General features: G+C 41.6%; 1 protein-coding gene across 4 annotated transcripts in view; it reads right to left on the bottom strand.

Moving 5' to 3' along the window:
- TTK (TTK protein kinase) overlaps positions 1 to 25,899 on the bottom strand; it is a 90,594-nt gene that overhangs the window by 49,503 nt on the left and 15,192 nt on the right. For 2 of the 4 annotated variants that reach the window (XM_053287031.1, XM_053287030.1), the window contains 8 exons: positions 23,451 to 23,491; positions 19,071 to 19,214; positions 12,183 to 12,402; positions 10,333 to 10,439; positions 7,883 to 8,026; positions 6,379 to 6,472; positions 3,302 to 3,383; positions 3,110 to 3,219 (listed from right to left, as the gene is read on the bottom strand). In XM_053287031.1, the coding sequence (XP_053143006.1) occupies positions 3,110 to 3,219; positions 3,302 to 3,383; positions 6,379 to 6,472; positions 7,883 to 8,026; positions 10,333 to 10,439; positions 12,183 to 12,402; positions 19,071 to 19,212 (899 nt within the window). In that variant the 5' untranslated portion in view covers positions 19,213 to 19,214; positions 23,451 to 23,491. The remainder of the gene's footprint in view (positions 1 to 3,109; positions 3,220 to 3,301; positions 3,384 to 6,378; positions 6,473 to 7,882; positions 8,027 to 10,332; positions 10,440 to 12,182; positions 12,403 to 19,070; positions 19,215 to 23,450; positions 23,492 to 25,899) is intronic. The other 2 variants (XM_053287028.1, XM_053287029.1) reach the window with 1 other exon arrangement.

The following is a 25,899-nucleotide window of genomic DNA, read 5'->3' as shown; positions in this document are numbered from 1 at the left end:
CTCTCTAAGCGGTTTACAATGATTTAGCATATTGCCCCCAACATTTCTGGGTACTCATTTTACCGACCTCGGAAGGATGGAAGGCTGAGTCAACCTTGAGCCCCTGGTCAGGATCAAACTTGTAACCTTCTGGTTACAGGGCGGCAGTTTTACCACTGCGCCACCAGGGGCTCCTAATCGCAGGTAACATAGGAAGTGCCACAGGATGCGCTACTTTGGCTTTTGCCATCATGTTATATACTAGATCCTTCAAATCCAACTCTGGCTGCTTCAACTCTAAACCTAGGCGGAGGCACATCAGCTGGTAGTTCTGGTTCCATAGGGTCCAATGGGGTGGTAGAGCTATCATCATCTGTATCAGTAGTATCTGATGAATCCGCATCTCCTGACTCTGGTGCTAAAGGCAAATCAAGGACAGCACGCACCCATACTCTTGGTGCTTGAGAATGTGTGGTCACGATAGATTCCCGTGCTTGTTCCCGCTGAACTAAGCCCATGGCGGCCGTAGTAGTCAAGCATGCCATAGAAACAGTAGTAACTGGTCTGGTAGTCTCCTGGCAAGCAGGGGGGTTTTGTAGTCTATTCCCCTGTTGTGCCTTCCAAATTTTATATTCAGCGTAGTCTCCTGGGTATACTACAGATGGGGTATATTGGAAACCACAGGTATGTGCCCTCTGGGTATGTACCGCGGAGTCCCCAAGCATTGGTGAATTCCATTGTAGCACTGAGGGTCGGACAAATAATGGTAAGGCCAAATAATGTAGCCTGATCGGTGGTTTGAGGATCCAATAGGCTTATAGGGCTTGTGGCTGCCGATACCAGACGTTGCTCTCTCGACACTGGAGTCCTCGGTACCGAAGCTATCGGTACTGAAACCATCGGTATCAGTTACATTGACGGCGTCTTCGGTGCCAGCTGCAACGTTGTCTGCTCCATCTCTACTCCCGAAAAACCATGAAAAGTAGACCCAGACAGCGTGGTATCAGTAGAGTCTAACAAAGTCAACAAATCAGTCTTCATCCTAGGCAACACCTGAGCTTGAGCTGCCATCTCTCCAAAGTCCAAAAATTCCTCCGTCCGGTACTCCCTCCGAGGGGTCAGCGCAGGAGACAAAATAGGAGTGTGGGTGGGTGTAAGTTGCATTGCCCCACAACGCCAATTCCCGACTCCCTGCTTCACCAGATCCTGTAACGCTGTCGGCCTTGATGTAGGCACCGACATCGGTATTGTAGTGGCCGTCTAGCTCAGACACTTGGTATCACCCAACATCGACTTCGATGTCAATACCGTGGTGGAATGGTCCCCCTCCGACTCAGACTCCAACACCCACGGGGAAGGTTTTATCTTCAACGTAGTGTCCCACTCCGAGTCAGACTGCAAATTAGTTGGAGAAGGGGTTGCACTTCAATTTTTGGTCTTCTTCCTTTTCCTGGGCGGAGAGTTATCCGCGTCACCCTCTGAAGACGAGACGCGCTTATGCCTCTTGTGGCGATGCTGCTTCCTTTCGACCTCCTCTGGTTGCTTAAAATCCTGCACCACAGCGGCTTTCAACTGCTGACTAGCAGAGTCCACCAGAGGTGCTACAGGCTTCGACACCATCAGCTTCGATGTCAAGGTCGACACCATGGGATCCGGTACTGACACTGTGGGATCCGGTATCGAGGGTTCTGATGTCGAGGCTCTCGGTGTCGTGGGCCTCGGTGTCGGGGGACGAAGTACATCATCATAAAGGGCCACGCGTAAGCGTAATGCCCGATTCTTTAGCATTTGTTTGGAAAACGAGCATATTTTACAAGCCGATGTATTATGTTTCCCCCCCAAACAAAGCAAACAAGCATCATGAGTGTCCGTTGATGGTAGTTTCGCACGGCACTCAGAGCAACCTTTGAAAGTAGTCTTTGGTCTAGAAGTCTCCGCCATCGCCCCAAGGGGAGGGGAAAAAAGATCGTTTTTATGCTCAGTACAAAGGATTTCCAATGCCAAGTCCTTATCCAGACCAAAATCAAGTCCAAATCTTCGTTGTTGTCCGGTCCAAGTTGTTATCCAAGTCCAAGTAGTAAATCTGAGGAGCTTAACAATCCGAGGTGTTGACGCAATGGCGGTCAAACAGAAACTGAAAGAGTCGCGCCCAAACTGCCTAAGATAACGAAAACACGGTCACGTGCGTGGCAGTTTGGGCCAGCGCGAGGAGCTAGCTAATCGATCCATGAGGTCCCTGCACAGGCGCAGAACCCATTACTTATGGATACAACAGATTATACTCCAGATCAAGTAGTCATCATGCCTGTCTGAGGATGGTAAGGTTCCTCTGCAGGATGTACAATGTTTGAAAGTTTTGGGAGAATCCATAGCGATGTGAGAGACAGGCCAAGTCCTTAACCAGAATTGCACTACAGTTGCCAAATTTAAGGGAAAAGACAAATAGGCAGCTATAAAACAGTCTGGAGTCAAATGAAAGGGCACCAGTCTTTAACTAGAGGGGAAATCAGAGTGGGTAGTGAGGGCCGGTCTGAGTCAAAGAACAGGAAAAAAATACAGCTAACCACGAGGAGGATCTTACAGAATAGTCAAACATAGTCCATGTCAAGCCAAAAGTAAAATAAAGACGATTTTTCTTCATAGGAACAAGCAAGGGGTAAGTAGCAAGAACCTTTGCATTGCAGCAAGCGCAGTGAACAAGAAGGAACTGAAAGGGAAGGCACTCTCCCGCCTATTTTAACGGGCACTCCCATGTGCCTCAGAATTCCAGAGAGCACCTATCGGAGCTAGAGATTCCTCCACGGAGCTACTATGCAGGCATGGAAGACCCAATTGTGAGGGAACATGGATCAGCTCAGAGATCAATTTGTTATGGGGTGGCGAACAAATAAAGTTATTATTGGTTGGCATTTGACATGTATAGAGCACAGCATACTACCCTCTATTTTTTAAGAGGAAGTTAGTGCATACCTCCCATAGATGGATCCAACTGTACATCTCATCTTACACGGCTCTAGGTTGCAATTACTCCTGTTCTAGGACAATGGATCATATAACTATTTGTGTTCAGTCCATTCATTCCAAAATTCCTAACTGCCCAGTAGTAGCAGCAAACATAAGAACTATATACCTCTTTGTAACACTAGTCACACATGGACTATCCATCTTCACTGAATCGCCTGTATCATCACCTTCATCATCACTTATTAATTTGATAGGAACTCTCCCAAAGGGGCATATCTAAACAATGAAAGATATTGAAAGTTATCAGAAACACAAATTAGCTCAGAAAGTACACATTTTTGTGCAGATATTTGCCTACCTGGTTGGATTTGTTTAATTGTTTTAAAGGTTTGCGTCCACCCACAACTAGGTTAGTCTCTTGAGGAGAGTCATTTTTCTCCCTGAAAAAGGTGGAATAAAATAGAAAGTCAGGTTGTTTATTTATTTTATTGTTGAATTTACCTTTGGATGTAAGGTAGATTCTTGAATTTACCTTTGGATGTAAGGTAAATTCAGACGCACACTTTGGATGTCTGCATCTATGTAGACAGGACCTTGGAACCTTCTAGAGCTGTAAGCTATAAGCTTTTTGGCAGTAACCCCACCCACTTGGTGACACACATATAGTCCAACACAGATTACCTCCCTCAGTCACCGACTGCCGCATTCATACATAACAGGTAGGTGACCGCTACAGTGGGGAGGAGAGAGGATCGTGTGAAGGACAATGGGCCACGACAAGAACTACTGTTACAGGTAAGCAACCTGATGTTGTTAGTAGTCCTACTGTCCTCCACACTTTGGAGATTAGCGAGCTATTCACCAGGATGGTAGGAGAAACAGGCATCTACTGAAGAACAGTGTCAAGGATTGCTGCTCCAAGCTATGAATGGGCTCTTGACCTGATGTTCAAAGCATAGTGGCACACAAAGGACAAGGGTCCTTTCCATGTTGCTGCCCAACAGATGGCATCTAATGGAATTCCATGGAGGTAAGCTGTAGAAGTCGCCACTGTCCTTGCAGAATGCATTCTAAGGGAGGGCAGTAGTATCTTCTTAGCAAGTGTGTAGGCCTATTTGATGGCAGATGTGATCCAGGCCAACAGTCTCTGGCAGGAGACTTGTTTTCCTTTGTTTCTCCCAGCATAGCAGACGAACAAGATGGACTGATGAGATGGTTGAGTACAATGAAGATAAAACGACAACGCATGTTTCACATTCAGAGTATGCCAAGCGCATTTTCCATGAAGACAGCAACAGAAAGAAGACTAGAAGGCAAATGTTCTGAGAAACTATTTATTTCCCCCTCACATGGTATTGAGATACCACTTTAGGTAAGTATAGAATGTCCAGCCTGAGTAGGACCTTATCCTGTTGGAAGGATATGAAGGGGGGGGGGTCAGCCCCAAGAGCCCTGAGCTCTGATATTCAAACAGTAATTGCTAAGAGGAATGATTTTTTTTTTTTAATGACCAAGTATTTCAGTGAGCATGTAGCCAGCGGCTTCAATGGTTTGTGCATGAGCAGAGAGAGAACCAGCTTGAGATGCCATGGAGGGGCTAATCTTGGAGCTGGGAGATACAGCTGAGCAGTCATTTGAAGGTTTTCTAACCGGGTCCAACGAGAAAATATGGACATGGTGGGTGTGGGCCACAACTGCAGCAAGATTTAACTTTTTCGAATGTAACAGGTAAGAAAGGAGTTCAAGGAGGCCTCTTTGGGGCTGACTCCTTTGAAGGTCACAAAAATGGTAAACTGTGTCCATTTTGCCCTGTAGAAACGTTGTGTCGAAGGTTTCCTGGCAGCAGAGATGATACCCAAGACCTCCTGGTCTCAGATCACCAGCCAGTGATCCTCTAGGCCAGGGTTGCTTAACCTTGGGCCCCCAGATGTTGGACTACAACTCCCATCATCCCCAGAAATGGCCTTTGTGGCTGAGGATGATGGGAGTTGTAGACCAACAACATCTGGGGACCCAAGGTAAGGAAACCCTGCTCTAGGCCGTTTGATTAAGACTCTTCATGTCTGGACTGATCCTTGCTCTCTGGTAAGTAAGTCAGGATGGCTGGGTACAGGCAGATGCAGACTTTTGGCCATGGCTAGCAGAGTGGAGAACCAGGCTTGTTGAAGCCACCAGGGAGCAATGAAGATGCAATCTGTGGCTTCCTCTCTGATCCTGCATAGAACTGTTGGTATAAGTGGTAATGAAGGAAACATGTATAGCAGTTCCTTGCTCCAAGACAGGAGAAATGCATCTCCCAGAGAGTGGTGTCCTTGACCTGCACTTCTGAAGAGCTGTGTGCATTGTTTGTTTTCCTCAGTGGCAAAAATGTCTATGTGTGGATAATCCCAACTACTGAAGAGGCCCTGCACCACTAAGTGGTTCAATGTCCATTCGTGGGATTGTGTTTGTTGAGTCTGAACATATATTTTCCTTACTTGCAATGTGTATTCTCCACCCAGCTGGATTTGTACCCATTGTGCCTTGGGCTATGACTGTAGTGGTAAGCCCTGTCCCTCTTTTCAGGTCCCCAATAACTGTGCCCATGGTAACATACAGCAGACCTGGGTTCTACCCACATATATTCATAATGGCAGCCAGGTTGGTCTCTGGGTCATCTCGGAGAGACCATATAACTCGCGTCTTAAAAGATCTACACTGGTTGCTGATAAGTTTCTGGGCAAAATACCAAGTCTTGGTTTAGGTCTCTGTAAAGCCCTAAACAGCTTGGGCCCTGGGTATTTAAGAGAATGTTGTCTTCACTATGAACTACACCATCCATAGTGATCATCTGGAGAGGTTAGTCTTCAGTTAAATAAAGACATAAAATGAGAATGACTGGAAAAAAATGAGAGGACAGACAGATAGAATAAACAAAAAACTAAGTCAAAGAGAAAGGGTAAGAGGTTTGTTTTTGACAGCTCTCCTCACACGAAGTGCAGCAGAAGGTCCCCTGAAGTCGCTATCGCAACAGTTGGAAGAAGACTGAGGGAGGCAATCTGTGAGAGGCTATGTCACCAAGGGGGTGGGGCTGCTGCCAAAAAACCTATTTATTCATTCATTTTCTATGCCACCCTTCCAAAAATGGCTCAGGGCGGTTTACACAGAGAAATAATACATCAATAAGATGGATCCCTGTCCCCAAAGGGCTCACAATCTAAAAAGAAACCTAAGATAGACACCAGCAACAGTCACTGGAGGTACTGTGCTGGGGGTAGATAGGGCGTATCGCTCTAGAAGGTTCTGAGGTCCTGTCTATGCAAGTGCAGACATCCAAAGTGTGGAGGACAATAGGACCACTAATATAAACAGTCTATTTGCACCAAGACAGTTGGAAACACACACACACACACAAAATTTTAAACCCACTAATACACAGTACTTTAAATTACTTACCCCAAACAAGAGCTGGGGGTGCTGATGATCTCACCAGAATCAATGTTCTTCCTTCTAGTCAGGAAGTTCCCAACTGTATTTTGTGAGCTTGGTACTGTTTAAATTAATTTTAAAAATTTAATTTCAACCATGGCAATACTTTTTTTTAAAATCTGGATATTTAAAAGAGTTCTATGGAAACCCAATTTTTGAATCCAGACTTCAGCAGAATATCCTTTAACACAGTAGTATTCCTGTGTCTGGAGACACAAATCTGGGTCTCTAGATGTACCAAAAGCCACTATGGTGATGGGAGTTATCCTCCAACAACTGGGAAGCCCTGTTTGAAGACTACTGCCTTACCACAATATTATGGTAGTGACACAAGTTACCTCCCACTCTTAAGCAAATAGTGATTGTAGACAATTATTGCATCTGAGTGAGTAAAAACATCATAGTAAGATCTAAAGATAGTGTGTGAATCTTCAACTCATTTTCCTCTTTTCTCCAATATTACATTCTATACCCAGGTCTGTGTGCTGCAATTCCTTAAATACAAAGTAAAGGTATAAGTATGTAGTACTGGGCACGGAATTCAGCTTCATGCAGACCTTATGGCTACAAAGATAAGGTTTGGAAACACATAGGCAACACCTGGAAACAAGCTTGTTGCAAACTGCTACATCAAAAAACCTTCATTTTTTATTCCACTGAAAGAAACCAACCTTTCATAACGCATCAGGCATATTTTATTGTTTATTTTATTTCAAGCATTTTTAAGCTTTGGTCTGGTGTGTGCATGTGCATGTATTTGACTTTTTGTGTCTCAGTGAACAGCAAGGCCATTTGTCAATGGAAACAGTGGGCTTATAAAATAAAAGGGCTTATTGCAAGAGAATTCTTGGAACAACTAGTTGCAAGTCCACTGAATCCAGATCCCTGCAGAGCATCTATGTTTTCAACCTTCTCTTTCCTTCTACATTTCCCTTTCCTCAAGACAAGGTGGCATGGCGACAGAGCTGCACATGAGCATCTCTCAACTCCGCCCTCAGTCTGCAAATTCTTCTAACTTCTATTTTCATGTTTGCTAGCAACAAAGTGGAACAGGAAGACAAGAAAGGGTTCAGAGCACTGAAATACGGGTTTCCCCTTTTCTGGATTATACAGGCCTTCTGCCACACCCATTCTTAATTTCATATAGATTTGGGGTGTGGTGCAGGAGGGAAGGCACAACATCTTGATATACTAACATGCGTTATACACAGCAGCACCGTTAAACAAAAACCTGAAAGCTTGAATCGCAATTAAATTACTGTTCAACAAAAGCAAGTAAGCATGCTAGCTTTTCCTCTCCAAATCACACACACTTTTTCTAACACTCCTACACTGACAGTTTTATAGGCAGGAATAAGCTTGCATAGCAACACTTGAGTTTGCACCCCCATGATCAACTGTAAAAGAGTGTCATTTCACTACCATTATAGCTTTTTAATTAAATCACAAGAACCTTTATTTTAAGACTCACCTGCCAAATTCTCTTTTTCTTCATCTGAAAGCAGCTGCATTTTTTGTAAATTTAAGTTTCTTAGAGCAATTTCCAACATTTCTAGTGGAATTGCCCTATATTCCACAGCTTTTTCAAGAAGCTGTTTAGACTTCTTTGTATTTCCTAGGATAAAATAAGGGCATAATTAAATTTGTTTCAGAGGAGAATGCAACTTTTAAAAAACCTCAGCTGCTAGATTTTATCTGCAGATATTTTCATGCACACGCCCTGCCCCAAGTGCTCTGCCAAGTTATTTTCCTCTTTAGAGGACGTCCAGCCTTCACGTTTCCAAAGTGCAGCTAATTTCAGGCAACAACAATCATGCACCTCTCTTAATTTGCTTAAATAAAAGCTAATAAGTCACTGGGCCTAGAATGAGGCAAACGTGCCAAGTTTCACTACTGGAATAAATTATGTACAGGCTGTTTTGCATGTTGCATAATTTCAGGGGCATGTAGACCCTATTGATATTTAAAAGATGCACGTGTCTAGTGTTCTCCATTTATAACATAAAGTGCCAGGTAGGAAAACTTTACGTAGGCCTCAATAATTTTCAGTTGATTATTGATTTGCCTTCAGATTTAAATGCATGCATTTCTAAAATCTCAGTATAGGTGCCTTGAAATAATAAATAAGAGGTGCAGCCCATTATTGATCAGGCAAAGTCATTTTGCATAGATTCCACTTATAGGGAGATTCAAGAAATGAAATATATGTCATAGAACAGGCATCCCCAAACTGCGGCCCTCCAGATGTTGCTGAACTACAACTCCCAGCATCCCTAGACACAATTTTTTGTGGCTGGGTATGCTGGAAGTTGTAGTTCAGCAACATCTGGAGGGCCGCAGTTTGGGGATGCCTGTCATAGAATCTATTAGTGTGCTTGCAAAAGGGAAATAAGAGTTTTAAGTATGTGGGGTTTCAACTTCAAACATCATTCATTTTATTGAATAGTTACCATACATAGTAAATTTGAATCTGGGAAAGATTTTCTGCTTTTCTTGGGCAGGATATTGTATGTGAATTATGAGTGTTAAAGATCTACTGAGAACAGTTAATACACAATTATCTTCAGCATATCTGCTTTTAAAACCCCTAAACCTTTCACTGAGGATATTCCAGTGTAAAAAACAGTGCATCCAGCTAATTTGAGTGGCAGAATTGTGTATGCAAAAGCTGGTATCTGTAGGTAAATCAGAAGTATGCTTTTGTTTCATGTGTACACACACTCTTGAAAATATATATTAAATTTATATCATAATGTGTGTGAAGCCACACACACTTTGATAAACAAAATCTACCACTAATTTGTTAGAGAGAAAGGCCACCTTCTTTCTACATGATCTGCTAGAGCATGTATCTAAATCAAAAGCCCCCTCCCTCCACCACAAACACAAAAACCGTGTCCTTAACTCTCAACCCCACAGTTGTCCGCACCAATCAAGAGTGGATGTTTGGGAACAATAAGCTAGGGGGTTGCTTTATTCCCCCCCCCCCCCTCATATCTTTTAAAGCTTGCAGCCTGCCTCCAGTTCTTTATGCCAGGGTTGCACAACTTCAGCCTTCCAGCTGTTCTTTGACTACAACTCTCATTATCCCCAGCCACAGTGGAAGGAATTAAGGAAATTGTAGTCAAACATCTGCAGGAAGGCTGAAGTTGTGCAGCCCTGCTGTACAGAATGATTAGCTGGGGGGAAGAGGGTTGAAAATGCAGCACAGGTTAGGGTAGAGCAATATGTTGTCAGGGTCTGAACGAAAAAATGTAGCAAGACCAAGTTGGTTCTTCCAGTCTCCTTCAGTACCATACTTGCTCAATGTAAGCAGCTCTGAACAATGAATTAAAAGGTCAGCTTAACAGTATTCTTCTATCATTCAAACAAGAAGATGAAATACCTTTAAATTACATAGAACGAGGACACACTGTTAAACATAATCAGATGTTTTGCCTAACTGGCAAAGAACCTTTCTCCCTCAGAAGAGGCAAATCTCTCAAAGAGCAGATTATATGGCAAGGATCTCTCTCGTAGACTCTTAAATTGATTTGGATTCTTTTCTGCTCTAGGCCAGGCATAATTATGTATTACAAAACTTAACTACTTCCAGCATTTTCGAAGGTCACAGCACAGCACTGATACAGCACTGATACTTCTGTAATGAAGGGCGAGCAGTAAGACAACAGTTGTTTGACCTTACAAGAACATGATAGGCAAGATCCCTAAGATCAATAGAAGAGTGATGTTTTGGGTTATTCGTTTCCAGCACTCATCACATCTTGCACTCTGTCTTCTCCTAGTGGATAAACATGGTCTCTAAAGTTCATCTTTGCAATGCAAGTCCAGGGAAGTTAGAGTTTAACAACAAAATTATATTTTTTAACAAAGGTTATTACTGTCAAACAATGCCATATTTAAGAATTAGTTTCTACAAACCTTGCAAGAGTTCAAATTGTGCGGATGCTACATGGACAAAAGCAAATGTTTTGCAGTTCAGTCTAGCAAGATGAAACTGGTCACGTGCCTCTTCTGGGTCCTCAATACTGCAAAGAAACATGGTACAGACACTTATTTAAATGATCACTAGCATTAAAACAAGAAAACCTACTTTATAATGCAAATGAATCTTCCCTGAACCACAGACAGCTACAATGCCAAAAAAAATGGCAACTTCATTTGTTGAAAAGGGGACTGTTTTTTAATTTTATTTACTTATTTATTGTTAAATTTATATACCGCCTTTCATTAAAATAATCACAAGGCAGTTCACATAGAAAAAGTTAAAACAAGACTATAAAAATTACACAATTAAAATATGCTAATATATAAAAACAGATCTAATTTAAAAAAATTAATATACATACATACAAATACCATACAATATACAAAGAAGCAGCAATGGAGACAATCACATAAAAGCTTGAGTAAAAAGCCAAGTCTTCACATGTTTTCTAAAAGCCATGATGGAGAGCGAGGAGCGAATAGCCACTGGGAGAGCATTCCAAAGTCTGGGGGCAGCAACAGAGAAGGCCCTGTCCCGCGTGCATGACAACCGAGCTTCCTTCATTGTCAGCACTCTGAGCAGAGCCCCCTCAGTTTACCTTGTCTAGCGGGCAGCAACCCTTGGGAGCAGGCAGTCCCTCAGGTATCCAGGGCCCAAACAGTTAAGGGTTTTAAAGGTCAAAACCAGCACCTTGAAATGGACCCAGAAACAAATGGGTAACCAGTGCAGCTCTTTCAAAATGGGATTGATGTGATCCCAATGGGCAGCTCCAGACAAAATCCTAGCTGCCACATTTTGCACTACCTGCAGTTTCCGGATATTCTTCAAGGACAGCCCCAAGTAGAGCACATTACAGCAATCCAGTTGTGATGTGACTAAGGCATGGGTAACTGTGACCAGAGCTGCCTTCTTGAGAAAGGGACGCAGCTGGTGCACTAGCCGAAGCTGTGCCAAGGCACCCCTGGTCACTGCCTCCACCTGAGCTTCCAAAAGCAGAGCTGGGTCCAGTAATACCCCAAAGCGGTTTCCCTGTCCTGGAGGCAGTACCAAAGCATAGGGAAGAATGGCACCCTTTACTCAGGAAACAGCCTGGGTTGGAAGCTCATTAGGGCAAGGAAAATTTGAGGCCAAGCTGTAGATCATGCTTCAGAATGGTTGTGCAAACTTCTCTCTGTGTGTGTCTATATAGAGCTTACATACTTTGTGAGATTTGCTGGAATACTGCAATATTCTGAAAAGTGAGCTATGAGGCCCAGCCTTCCTCTAGAACAGAGAAAGCACACATGTGCATGCTTGAACAACCCTAAGACCTTTTGTTTGACACAGATGTCTGCCCTCCTTATTTGACTTACTAGGCATCCCAGGGTTCCTGCAGGCATTTCCTGTGCAAAGGCAGGAGGAGCCATGAGGATCCAGTTGCTGACTGACAGCAGCAAGAGATAGTGTCAAAAGCAAATATAATCAGAGAAGTCAAGAATCCAGGAACACAGAGGTTGTACTGCAGATAGAATGCAGTGGGGCCCAGAATATACAGGTTCTGCCTCTGGTCTTAACAAGTTTACAGCTAACTCAGACAGGTTATGCTTCAGCACTGCCAGGAGATATGCTAATACCCATGTTGTTCTAGCAACCCTAGTAAAGAGCTGCTGGTGAGAAGCAACAGCTGCTATTTTAAAAAAAAAGCAAAAGGGGCACGGTAGCCATGGTGTACAGATGAGCAGACCATTTAAGGAAGGCAGACAATAGTTATTTTTGAAAGTATTTGTCAGAGTCCAATACTTACGCTTTCAGTTCTGCAAGTCTCACAAGGATGCGAGCATAACTCTCATTCTGGCTATATTTTTCTGCGGACAAAGCTGCAACTGCTTGACTGTAACGACCAATCAATCTATTCAGTGAGTCAGTCTGAAGTATACCCTTTTTTTCTGATTTAAGTAAAAAATTCAGCCAGTCCTCAGGATTATTTGCTGTCATCATGATCTGATTAACAGTCCCCGAGTTATCTAAGAAAAAAAAGAGAAAACATTCTAAATATTTAATTACCAAGCAAAACCAAAAATCTCTTGCATCATTTGATGTAGGAAAAGTCTCCTTAGACTAGCAGTCTAGTCTACACCCAGCTATTCTGCAGGTACAAATCAGTTAAAGCAATTCATATTTTGTGTTTCATTTGGTTTCAGAATTCAGACTCTTAGTTCTTGAAATAATTAAACCACTACTTTCTGACTAAATGAAGTTCTGAAGGATCAGGTTTCATTATTCTATGAAGAGGTGGATCTGAAGTTTTACCTTTTCCTCCCGCAAAGCAGATGAAGTCTCGTATATCCAGCCAAATATCCACATGTCTAACTAGTGGCTGACATCCAGACTAATGAAGCGTATGTGAAGCAACACTGCAAACCCTACAGAGAAAGGGCAGTTTTAGATCTCCCCTTTTCTCTGTAGCCAACTGTGACTCTAAAAAATATGTCACACAGCCCACAGGAACATATTTTCAGGAGTGAGCATCAGCTACAAAGAGAAGGGAAGATGGACAGAAGTTGCCTCTCTCCCATAGCACCTGCTGTGTGTTCATTTCACCAGTGGTTTGTTACTCTGGATGTTGGCAGTCACCTTAGTCTTTAATGTCAAATACATGTCCAGATATGTTTTGGATATGTGAAATATTCTGGCCATCCCATGGCAAAACTTTAGTTTTATTCTTAGCTTAGGGAATCTGTATGCTCAGAAATCACCTAGTTTTGCAGAATGCTAGTTGCCTGGCAAATGTTAAACTAACTAACATTAATCGGAAAGAAGAGCTGGTCTTGTGGTAGCAAGCATGACTTGTCTCCATAGCTAAGCAGGGTCTGCCCTGGTTGCATATGAATGGGAGACTTGATGTGTGAGCACTGCAAGATATTCCCCTCAGGGGATGAAGCCACTCTGGGAAGAGCAGAAGGTTTCAAGTTCCCTCTCTGGCTTCTCCAAGATAGGGCTGAGAGAGATTCCTGCCTGCAACCTTGGAGAAGCCGCTGCCAGTCTGTGAAGACAATACTGAGCTAGATAGACCAATGGTCTGACTCAGTATATGGCAGTTTCCTATGTTCCTGTGTAATGTGTTAATGTTAGTTAACAAATTAATGTCAATTATTTTAGTGTTTAAACAATTTTAATGGTAAACAGCCCAGAGACGCAGGTTGTGGGCAGTATAAAAATATGTTAAATAAATAAAATAAATAATAAATCCAGAACACAGATATCACAAGATAGCAATTCTTTTAATGATTCATGAGTGAAAGTAGTAGTTCTTATGTGTTGGAATTATCTTTGCCAGAAAAGAAAGGAGAGAAATTATGGGCATCAAAATGCCAATTAACAGGCCTGTGTCTTATGGCACAAATTTCTACAGTACCTCAAAGCTGATTGTGTACTACCTGCCAAGCAGAGGTTTACTATTTATGTGGTATGGCCCAAGTTGCAGGGACTTAAAGTGGCTTCACTGAACTGAGCTACAAGAAGATATTAAGAGGAGAAATGGCAACAGAGAGTGTCTTACCAAGTTTGCCTGAAAAACAATAGGATCAATGGGTTGAATCAGAGGATTCATATTACAGTCCCCTAAAAAGTCACTCTTGAGAGTCAGGAGAGTCTAGAGAACAAAATGGCATGTAGCACAAGGGCTGTGGGAGGAGGGAGAAACCCACCAAAACTGGGAACAGACCCCCTTCCATGAGCAATATACCCACATATAAGCTGCAAGTGAAAATCCAAGGTACCAATTAAGCGTTATGCAGATGGCTCAATGAAACATGAAATAAGCTAAAAGCATTCAAAGGTTTCTGAGAACATAAATAATAAAGTGTTATCTATGAATTAATACATATCCTCCAACATTAGCATCAATACCAGATTATGTTAAAGCATGTGTACATGATGTACCAGTTCAGCTTGGTGCTTTTAAAATCTGGAACAGTATATTCAGCATGCTTAGAAACATAAGAAGCTGCCTTCTACCGAGTCAGACCATTGGTCCATCTAGCTCAGTATTGTCTACATAGACTGGCAGTGGCTTCTCCAAGGTTGCAGACAGGAGTCTCTCTCAGCACTGACTTGGAGATTATAGGGAGGGAACTTGGAACCTTCTGCATGCAAGCATACAGATGCTCTTCCCAGAGCGACCCCAATACCCTAAGGGGAATATTTTACAGTGCTCACATAGTCTCCCATTCAAATGCCACCAGGGCAGACCCTGCTTAGCAAAGGGGACAAGACTGAATTAAAAGACCAGGTTCAATTTGGGAGTGCTCTTGGATCTGGCTTTGCTCCTGGATAACCAGGCAGCTCAATGCCTAGGTTCTTTTGCAAAGGTTCAGCTTGTGTTCCAGAGAAAGCAGATATGGACAATGCCTTAGTCACACACAGATTAGATGACCACATGGAGCTGTCTTGGAAGACTGGAAAACATCAGTGATACAGAATATAGCACCTAGGTTCTTGCTGGGGCTCACAGAACTCCTATTTTGTTTCATCTACTGGCTTCCAATAGATTTCCAGTTGTTGGTTATCACATTTAAAGCTCCAAATGGTTCACAACAAAGGTATTTAAAGGACTGTCTCTTCTCAAATGAATTGGCCACCCTCTTCAATAATCTACAGAAGCCCAACACTACATTCTTCTGCCTTCAGAAATCTGGGGATGCTCAAAAGGAACCCCATTAAGACATTATCAACCAATGTGCTTTCCATGATTATGGCACCAAAGGCCGGCCCAGAAGTCCTGCTCCAACACATCACTCACCCCCGTCGTTGCACTCTTCATTGTAACAGGCATCCACCTGAAGATGCAAGTGAACCCAGGATGGCAGATGGTTCCATTATCATGGAAGTATGCCAATCACAGAAACACCCACCATCATGGCATTCACCTCTTCAGACAAATGCCACTGTAACTGTGAGGAGTGCAGAAAGGGGGTGAGTGACATGCTGGGGCTGGGCATCTGAACCCACTTTTGGTGCTGTATTAATGTACAATGCATTTCTTGACAACATCTGGAAAGGGGTCAGTTCTTTTCAGTAACAGCATTCAGACTATGGAACTTGTTTCCCCAGGAGACCTATGTGTTCTGTTCATTATTGTTTAAAAAAATTCTAAATTCTTGTGTTTAAAAAAGTTTTGGGTGGTATAAAAATATGTTAAATAAATAAATAAATAAATAAATAAATGGCTTTCTAGCACCTGGCTAAAGCTTTCCTGTTTTGCAGGTGTTTAGTTTGGGACACTCTGTCCCCTCTAGATAGACAGACACAGACAGTAGTGATGGAGGATATGTTCTACTGTTTTCTAGTTTTATCAGTGGCTTTTAAGTTCTCTTAACTGACAATTTTCTTTCAAGCATAATCTTTTTAAAACTTGAAATTCAGCATTTTTCAGGGTTGGGATATCTGTCAGACCACATTCAGCCATGTGAATCTGCCAGGGTCCTGCATTTGTGTTCCAGGTCTTGCTCCTAGCCCCGCCACTGGCTCAGATCTAATTGACGGGAGCTAGGGATAGGTCCTTTTCAGTTGTGGCCCTTCATCTTTGAAGTGCCCTCCTGAAAATACTTTGCCAAGCTCTTCCTTTTTGGACTTCTTAAAAGGATTTAAAGACCTTACTCTTTAGCAAGATTGTTTAGCATTTTAACCTGCTATTTTTGATCTTTGGGGTTTAAATTTCTTAGACACGCTTTAGACTCCTTTGCTGCTTTTAAAGATTTTTGTTTGAATTGCCCATCCCACTGATATCATGTACAGCCCCCGCCCCACCCCCACTGACCACAAGAACACTATTTACTGTACTCTTGGTCAGTGGAGAGGGTGACAACGTTACATAGCACAACAGTTCAGGCCTTCAGAGGCAGCACTGAAACAGTATTATTTATTTATTTATTTATTTATTAAACTTCTATACTGCCCAAACTTTTGTCTCTGGGCAGTATATACTTCACACTGCAAGAAAGCTGCCTTCAGAAAAAGGAAGTCTTGCCATAATGAGGAGAACAAAAAGGAACATCAACTCAGGCAAAAGAAATGCAAACAGACAATAAGATGCAAAAAAAAAAAAAAAGATTTCAAGGAATATATGGCTAAAAGTATTAAGACCAACCATATAAAGTTATTTAAATACATTAGAAGCAAGAAACTGGTCAGAGAGGCAGTTGGACCATTGGATGACAAGGGAATTAGAGGCATGCTAAAGAAACCTAAGTAGCAGTGAAGCTGAACTAATTATTTCCATTTGTTTTCACACTGAAGATGAATACCTGTCCCTGAAATGGGCTTTTCAACAAGGAGATCTGAAGAATTGAGGCAGATGGAAGAGATAGAGATGAAGTTCTAGATGTTATTGACAAATTAAAAATAAACTGCCAGTCCAAATAGTATTCACTCAAGAGTTCATAAAAAACTCAGATATGAAGCTGTGGGTCTCTTAACAAAAATATGTAACTTGTCCCTAAAATCAGCCGCTGCACATAAGGACTGGGAAACAGCCAATGTAACTCCAGTTTTTAAAAAGGGATTCAAAGGGGATCTGGATAACTATAGGCCAGTCAGTTTAACATCTGTCCCCAGGTAAGTTGATATAAAGTATTATTAAAGAGAAAAGCATACAAAAGAGGAAGCCTTGCTGAGGATAAACTGCTTTTGCAAAGGTAAGTCTTGTATTGCTAACCTTTTAGACTTATTTGAAAGTATCATCAAGCATATAGATAGTGGTTATCTAGTAGATATTGTATATTTCCAAAAGGTTTTTGACAAAATCCCTCACCACAGCCTCTTGAACAAGCTTAGCAGCCTTGAAATAAGGGGACAGGTAACTTGAACAGAAAGAGAATAGGAAGGAACAGACAGTGTTCTCAGTGGAGGGTTGTGCAAAATAGGGTCACCCAAGAATGTGTATTGGGATCAGTATTTTTCACATTGTTCATAAATAATCTGAAGCTAGGGATCAAACTTGAGGTGGCCAAGTTTGTCGATGACACCAAACTATTCAGGATGGTAAAAACAACGAAGGATTGTAAAGAGCTGCAAAAGCATCTCTGCTACATAAGTTTTTATTTATAGCCTTAGACCCGACCGAAGTAAATAGGCTTTAAAATTGCAAATGCAGGTCAATGTAAGTGTAAAGTGATGTACACTGGAGCTAAAAATCTAAACTTCACATATATGTTGATGGGTTTTGAGCTGACAGTGACTGACCAGGAGAGAGATATTGGGGTTGTGATATTGGGGTTGTGCTCTCCAGCTTGAAAATGCTGGAGAGCATTAGGAAAGAGACTGAAAATAAAATTGCCACTATAATAATGCTCGAGTACAAATCTATAGTGCATCTGCACTTGGAATACTGTGTACAGTTCTGGTGACCACACCTTAGGGAGGATAGTGTAAAGCTAGAAAAGCACAGAAGAGGGCAACACAAAATCATCAGTGACTCCCCTATGAAGAAAGACTACAATGCTTGAGAGCCTTCTTAGTTTAAAAAGAAGATGGGTAAGGGGTGCATGATAAAGGTTTATAGTACTTGAATTATGAACTCCAAATCATTTACCAATGAGTTCTTGATTTATTCCTTCTCTCTTCTTTCTGTTCTTCGACCACTTGCCAGTCCATAAGAGGGCCTTGTCCTCTTATTCCATAGCTTCTAATTTTGTGGATAGAGAGAAATTTCTCTCTCATATAATGCTAGAATCCAGGGTCATCTATTGAAATTAAATGCTGGGAGATTCAGGACAGCAAACTCCACTGTTTGCACAACATGTAAGTTAAACAAAAGAATTTACTGCCTCCAGATGTGGAGACAATGTGATGATTTTAATAAGGGGATTGGATCAATAGCTACTAGCCACTGCATTAGGGGAGCATGCTCCTGAAAACCAAGTGCTGCGGAACACCAGTGGAAGGGGGTAGTTGCCCTCTTTCCCCCACTTGCAGGTTTCCTAGATGCACCTGGTTGGCCACTGAGAGAGACAAGATACTGGACTGGATATGGCCTGATCAAGCAGGGCTCTTTAAATGTTCTTAACGCCTGAATAGGGCTTCACAACACAGCAAGAGATGGACCAATTGCTTATTTCCTCTATCTTAGAATGTCAGCAGAAAGCAAGACACAACCACACTTGGATGCAGTCCATTACAGACTTGTTAGTACTGATAGAGGCACCACAGCCAGATATAAAAGTATGTTCAGTTCCTGGAAACTAATTATACTGTCTTATCTTCCAGTCTTTCAAAGCTCATGGGGCAACTGCAGAGAGAGAAAAGTCACCATGCAAGACACTGACTGACATCTTGTTTAAGTTACTTGATGGAAGTTCTATTGAAATAAAGTAGTCCTTTACAGTAACTCCTGAGCAAGTCAGTCTGTACATCAGTCACTGTGACCTCACTAAGAGGAGAGGTATATAATATAAGAAAAGTGTCCATACAGAGGTTTGATTAAAACAGGTGTTTTTTGTATGCATTTCAAGAAATGTAACAAGAGCAAATATAATTAGTTTACTTTTCCACTTGGAGTATAAGCTAAATTTTCTAAAATATTTCCATTTCAAAATACATAATCACTGGAGAACCACTAAAAAAAAAAACAGTTCTCACTGTTCAGTTGGTCATTAAATTAGTTCATCAATATATAGAACAAAATATTGCATACCTGTTGTATCAGCTGAAATCTTAGTGAAGTTAAGCTCATCTGTAACATTGTCCTCATTTTTAGATTTGCTTTTTAGGTCTCTAACTCTGCTCATAATAGAAGTAACATAGAGCCCTCTCCCATTTAAATCATCTTCTGGCATCTCTAGAGAAAGCAAAGAAAAAGTCAACAGTTGAGTACACAAGAATTTGTAATTGGTGCCTTTGGGGGAAGTAGTAAATACCTATTTTGCTCCTGTTCCCAAGCACAAAACATCTTAACATATTTTTCATGTTATTTCAATAAAATAGAATTTTATTTACCTAAAAGGACTACTACTACAAGATGCTATCCTAATCATAGACTTCCTTCCAAACAGACATTAACTGAAAAGATGATTTGAAAACCAAGAACAGATATCTAGGGAAAGGGCACTTGGATTATTTTTTAATTAAATGCAACACTTTGCAAAACCCAACAAAGCCAGTCAAACAGCTTTTCTGAGGACATGACACAATCATACATGCATGTATGTGCCAGTTTGCTGGCAAAACAGCAAGTTAGCAATCTACTTATGACATATCAAGATGGGAAAAGAGGTTGCAACAGCAAATTCTGTTTAAACAGTGTTAGTCCACCTTAGAGATTTTCCACATTTGTTCATCCCTAGTCCACCTCCAATCCATGCTCATTTATACGAAATCAAGTTATAGAACCCAGTAGATCTTCAAGTAGAAGATGGGGTAGTCTTGTCAAAAGAATGTTTTGTCCATGTATTAATTAATTTTGTTAGTTTAAGAAACGTTCTTTTCTTTAATGAATTAATCTCAGCTAAGACAATAGAACACCACACAATATTTTCCTCAAACATATTTCTATAGAATGAAAATTTAGCCCTGTGGAATGTGTGAACTTGGATGTTGCTAGGCAAGACATGGCTTTGATCACATGAGCCACATAGACTATTTTAGTTGACTTGTAACATTCCTTCCAATACCTTTGTTCTGAAGCTTGTTATTAACTCTGATGGCAAACTACAATTTGGATGAAGTGAGTTACATTACTTGTAGGGTAGGTTAATGCACAGAGGAGTTTGCCTCAGAAGAGGGATTTCAACTCTTATCTTCAAAACCCATTCAGTCCTATGTTTTTGTGAACTGACAGAAGGTCCTGCACTACGTTTAAGGAAAAGTTAGTTCCTCGCAGCTTTGAATCTTAGTAGTAGAAGTTCTAAAGCCATCCCACTTCTTACGATCTTTTGGAGGTCAGGTTACGGTTGCCACCAGCTCGTCTGATGGTGACTCAAGACCAGGCTTTCTCTGTGGCTGCCCCAGGGCTTTGGAATATGCTCCATGCTGAAATAAGAGCATCTCCTTCTCTGTTCTCAGGAAGACCCTCAAGACTTTCCTGTTCTCGCAAGCTTTTAAATAGAATTTTAATAATTTGTTTTATATTGTTTTTATCATGTTTTATTATTTTTAACTTATGATTTTAATGTTGGCATTTGTACACCACCTAGAGATTTACATATCAGGCAGTATGAAAATATGATAAATAAATAAATTAAATTAAATCACTTCTTCCAGCTGTAAGAAACTGTGCAAGGCAAAGATAGCCATTGGCCAAACTGGCAGCATAGTGTGGAGGCAATTTTATCTGAACTCTGGCAATCCTGTTATATTTTAACAAAGGTACAGTAAAAGAGAATGGCTGACATCCTAACAGTACACTTGTGGAAGGACACGGTGTTTGCATAAGGATGTTGTGCAGATGACATTCTGCTATGTCAGGAGCTTGCATTCAAAATTAGTGTTATGCCAGCTTAAGAACTAGTGCAAGGCTGTTGTGCAAAAACAAGAACATCTGTTTGAGACTAGTCTTTGTGCTAGATGATGTTAACAAGTTGCACAATGGCGGTTGCACGCAGTGTTCCCTCGAATTTGTATTATCAGTGAGTGGAAAGAGATTTGTCCTAGGTAGCAGCATCAAAGGCAGTGTGCACACATCTCTCACTCACCCTTTATTAACTATTGCACACACACAAAAACTCCCTCCCCCTGCTGGGGGGGAACCACCAAGGGGAGCCACCGCTACAGCCTCCTAGCACACTGGGATAGGGGTGGGGGTAGGGGCTAGCTGGTATGCATATATTAGCCCTGTACCTGGGCAGAATAGGGCTTAAAACGCATAGAATTAGGAATAGTTTACAAGACAATGAGGACCAAAAGACTTTTTGTACAACAGAAGGAAATGGCCAGATGTATACCCACAAGTCCTGGTGAGCAAATTTAGCCTGAAAGGCACAGTCTTCAACTGGGGTGGTCTTGTAAGCTGGTCTTGGGGTAGCAAGTATGACTTGTCCCCTTAGCTAAGTAGGGTCTGCCCTGGTTGCATATGAATGGGAGACTAGAAGTGTGAGCACTGTGAGCTGAAGGTTCCAAGTTCCCTCCCTGTGAGCTGAAGGCATCTCCAAGATAGGACAAGATTTATTTATTTTTTAATAGGACAAGATTTTTTTTATTGAACCAACAAACTACCAAAGCATACAGTACGCTGCCAAAGAACAATTATATACAAAGTGGTTGTTTGTACATCATATATCTACAAAGATTTGCACACAAGGATTTGGAAACCCACAAGGTTATGAGGTATATGCAGGCAGTACTGTAACTCAGGGATGGGGGATTACAAGGTACATCAGGTAATCGGGGGGGGGGGTTAACGTCCAACGTCCATTTCCATAATTTGTCGCATTGCTGTTTAGAAGAGATACACTTGTCTTTTGCACATAACCATACAAACTTTTCCAGAAGTGATTTACTGTCTCATCCGTGTGAACCTCTTGGTCGCAGCTTCCCTCCCTATTCCTATGCAGGGCTGAGAGAAACTCCTGCCTGCAATCTTGGAGAAGCCGCTGCCAGTCTGTGTAGACAATACTGAGCTAGATGCACCTATGGTCTGACTCAGTATATGCAGCCTCCTATGTTCCTATGATGTGAGTTTTACTGTCCAGATGGATTAAAAAAATTATCTACAGAATGTGGTTTCTCCTAACACAAGCATATCTGTTGTTTTTAAAACTTATTTCTTTGGTCTGACCTTCCAAGATATTTAAATTGTTCTTAAGTGTTCTTAACTGGTTTTTAACTGTTTTTAAGTCTGTTTTTATATTGTTTTAAATGGTTGTTGGGTTTTTTGTTGTACACCACCCAGCCTTTGAATAGGACGGCATATAAGTGTAATAAATCATACATACATACATGAGCCAGAGTTCTCTGTTCTGTAATTTGTTTTAGTCATTCTAAAATGAAGATTGCATTGGTAATCTTTGAGGTTAAATATACAGTTTCTCATCAGAGTGCGTCTTACTCCCACTTTGAACATTGTTGGCTTTTAATATATGTTATGCTCTTGACTGATGTGAGGGTTAAATGAGGGGAAAGAACTCCGTTTGTCTTTCCTGTGCCGTTCATTTATTCTCTGCTATGCCTATACTTCTCAGTCTCCCTTCTGAATCAAGCAGTTTGCATCTTTTCAACTGCTAAGCATATAAAATCAATTCAAGCTTTCTCATTCATTTTTCTGTTCTTTGGACCTTTTCTGCTTCTCTTATGATATTCTCTTTGAGGACTCACTGTGTAAGCATAGGCTTAGAGTTTAACATCATCAATTTATGTTATAAATTTAATCCTTTGTCTTGTTTTTAATGCTACCATAAATTGCAGTGTGTACATCTTTACTAAAGGTTTTCAGCAATCACTCTACAGTCCATGTCAACATCCAGCTTTTTCTCTCACCTGGTTAATTTAAAAACCTGCTGGGAATATGAAATGTTTATATGGTTCTTTTTAAATGCAGTGTTTCTAAAATCATGCTGTAGCTCCCAATCCTGGAAGCTCAATGATATAAGATACCTGGTTCCTGCATCCAACGCAGCACGCCAACTCAGCTCCCATCCCATGTCATCCTGATGCCCAGTTTCTACACTGTGCTCTGTCTTGCCTCCTGAATACATTCCTCACTATCTATGCTGCTTCACTTCTAGTTCAAAGACATTATCCTCCTGTCCTCCTCTGGCTGCTCTCACAAGATCTGCAGCCAGAACTGGAGGAGGAGGCCCAGCAGCAGGCGGTGGGGGCAGGGGAGAGATGCAGCGCAGCAGCGACCCAGCTGGGGAGAGGGGGAAAGCGCAGCAATGGAGGAGGGGAAACGGGATGCCCGGTGTGGCAGTGGCGGGCACAGCAGAGACTGCATGACTGCCAGAAATTGCTGCACGGGGGCCTGGAAGTTGGAACAGCACAATATAATTGCACAATCTTGTATGTATCCCATAAAAAATCTTCCACTAGCAGCTATGCAACACCACAGAGCACCACAGCCTTCTTGCACAAGCGCACTTACTCAAGATGTCATCCACTGACTGTTTCACTTGTTCTCAAAAGCTGAAACAAAGATATATTCAACATTGTTATATATACATTCAATGCCATAATATACAAAGTCAAAAGATACAACACTGAATATTTTTTAAAAACTTACATATTTGTACAAAATGCAATGACTGAGTACTTGCTTTAGAACTGTAAGGCGTTCACTGTTAGGTGGTGCCATTGTAGAGACTAACCACTTGTGAAGGCGTTAGGTTATACAGCAAAACACATTTCTAATCGCTGCACCATTTTTGAAGACAAGGATGTTACACCACTGGCAAAGCAGTTTAATATCTAAACAGATAAAAGCTGTTATCTTTAGATGCCACTCTGGGTATAATGAAAAGGGTACAAGACATCAAGATGCTAGCCTGATTTACCTACAATCTTTTGAACTCACAGAGTACACAGTGTGTGTGCCCCCTCCCCGCCCCCCGCGGCTGTCTAGTGACAAAGGAAGTTCTGAAACCTACTGAAAGATTTTTATTCCACCTCCTTTATCCCATTTTTTGCCCACACTTTTCAAGCGTTTATTTAATCAAAACTTGCACTTGAAGCAGAGAGGAAGCTGTGCTTTATTCTCCTTATCCGATTTCTCTTTAAACTCAAAACACTGATATACCCCAAAGTCTTCCCTGTGGCAAATGTTTCATTTTAAGCCTACTTTCCAGTAGGCTTATGAGATTACCCAGCAGAGAGAGAGAGATAGAGAGAGAGAGAATGAGAATCCCATCAACCAATTTGAAACAAATCAGGTATATAGTTGTAGGGACACATGGGAACACCTCAACTGTGTAGTTTGTGATGATACCATCCACTCTGTTCCAAGATGGTAGACATCAGTGTTCCCTCTAAGGCGTGCACTCACACACTTTTTGATGTCCGCTCAGTTAATTTTGGGTCCCAATCAGGTGGAATCAGGAAGGCCCCATTTTGAATGCACATGTGCACACACTGCCTTGATACTGCCACCCAGAACAAAACTCATTCCACACACAGATGGAAAAAATGAGAGAACACTGGTGGACACGTAAACCTTTGCAGCACAAGTGCACTAACTTGAGGGCAGTCTAACTGATTTGAACCAAATTTGGTACAGTTGTAGTGAGTGACACCTCAATGGTGTAGTTTATAATGATGTCATCCACCCCTATCCAAGATGGCGGACACATGAACATTTGAGATGCAAGAGATCTAACTTGTGGACCTTGATATGAACCAAGTTTATTCCAGTTGTAGAGACAGTGAAAGGAAAGTAGGCCGATTAGTTCTTACTAAAACAACTTGTTTATATCCTGTTTTGTTTAGATACGAGGGTGGCTCTGGAAAGTCAGTCTCTTGTATCAATTGCAGCTTATGACATTAACAGTAAAGTGAGAAGTGTAAAGCACTTTGTTCACTGAAGGACACGAAACTCTTTTTATAACAGTGAAAAAGAAGTGAGTGTGCAGCGGGGAAATGCTTGCCTAACAAGCAGAAGGTTGCCAGTTCAAATCCCCACTGGTACTATATCAGGCAGCAGCAATACAGGAAGATGTTGAAAGGCATCTTCTCATAGTGTGTGGGAGGAGGAATTCTACCAAAAGAAAACCACAGGGCTCTGTGGGCGCCAGAAGTCGAAATCGACTTGATGGCACACTTTACCTTTACAGCCTTGTAGATATAAACAAAACCTCAGAAACATCTGTTAGAATCAAGTTTTATTACTGTTTGTCACTTCCCTACTCATGCTACGCTAAGCTACATTCACCAACATAGTGAGAGATGGAAAGGAGTCTAAAGTATTAAGGAGGCTTCATAGTGGCAGTGTCTAGAAAACTTCAGTAAAGCCTAAGAAATTCCTACAAGGTTGATTTCCCTCAAAACACAGTAGTACTATACCACCCTGAAACCACATAGGGGTAATTCTCAACACGGACAGATACTACTTCTTGAAGCAAAGGATGGTGATTTTAGGATGATCCACTCCACTGGTTGATAGATTGAAATGGTTTCTAAATGGTCTTCAGTGAGGCTTCAAGCAACACCACTAGCTGCTCTGTCAGACCCCAAGATTGCCTTTGGCATTTGTAGCTAGGGATGATGGGAGTTGTAGTTCAGCAATATCTGGAGTACAGGTTGGAAACCCATGGATAGCACACTGACTCTGGCAGGTGACAGGATAGCTCCAAACTTCCCTTTCCCATATGTGAAAATCTATGTCTCTCTTGGATATTCCAGGGAGTTGCAGATAATCAAATACCAGCAATGATGGCTTAAATAAGCAAACTCAAGACAAGTAAAAAATCTACTATGACGTCAGTCCTGTCTCTAAGCATGCTCCATGCTAAACCCAAAAGAGAAGCTCCAGCACGGGGGCGGTGGAATCACACTTGTCTGCCATATTATCTGGATAGTACCATTCAGTATAATTGTTAGAG

This window comes from Hemicordylus capensis, chromosome 1 (assembly GCF_027244095.1).
Source record: "Hemicordylus capensis ecotype Gifberg chromosome 1, rHemCap1.1.pri, whole genome shotgun sequence".
Classification (NCBI taxonomy): domain Eukaryota; kingdom Metazoa; phylum Chordata; class Lepidosauria; order Squamata; family Cordylidae; genus Hemicordylus; species Hemicordylus capensis.
The sequence above is the reverse complement of the archived record's forward strand: the minus strand, read 5'-3'. Positions and strand labels throughout refer to the sequence as shown.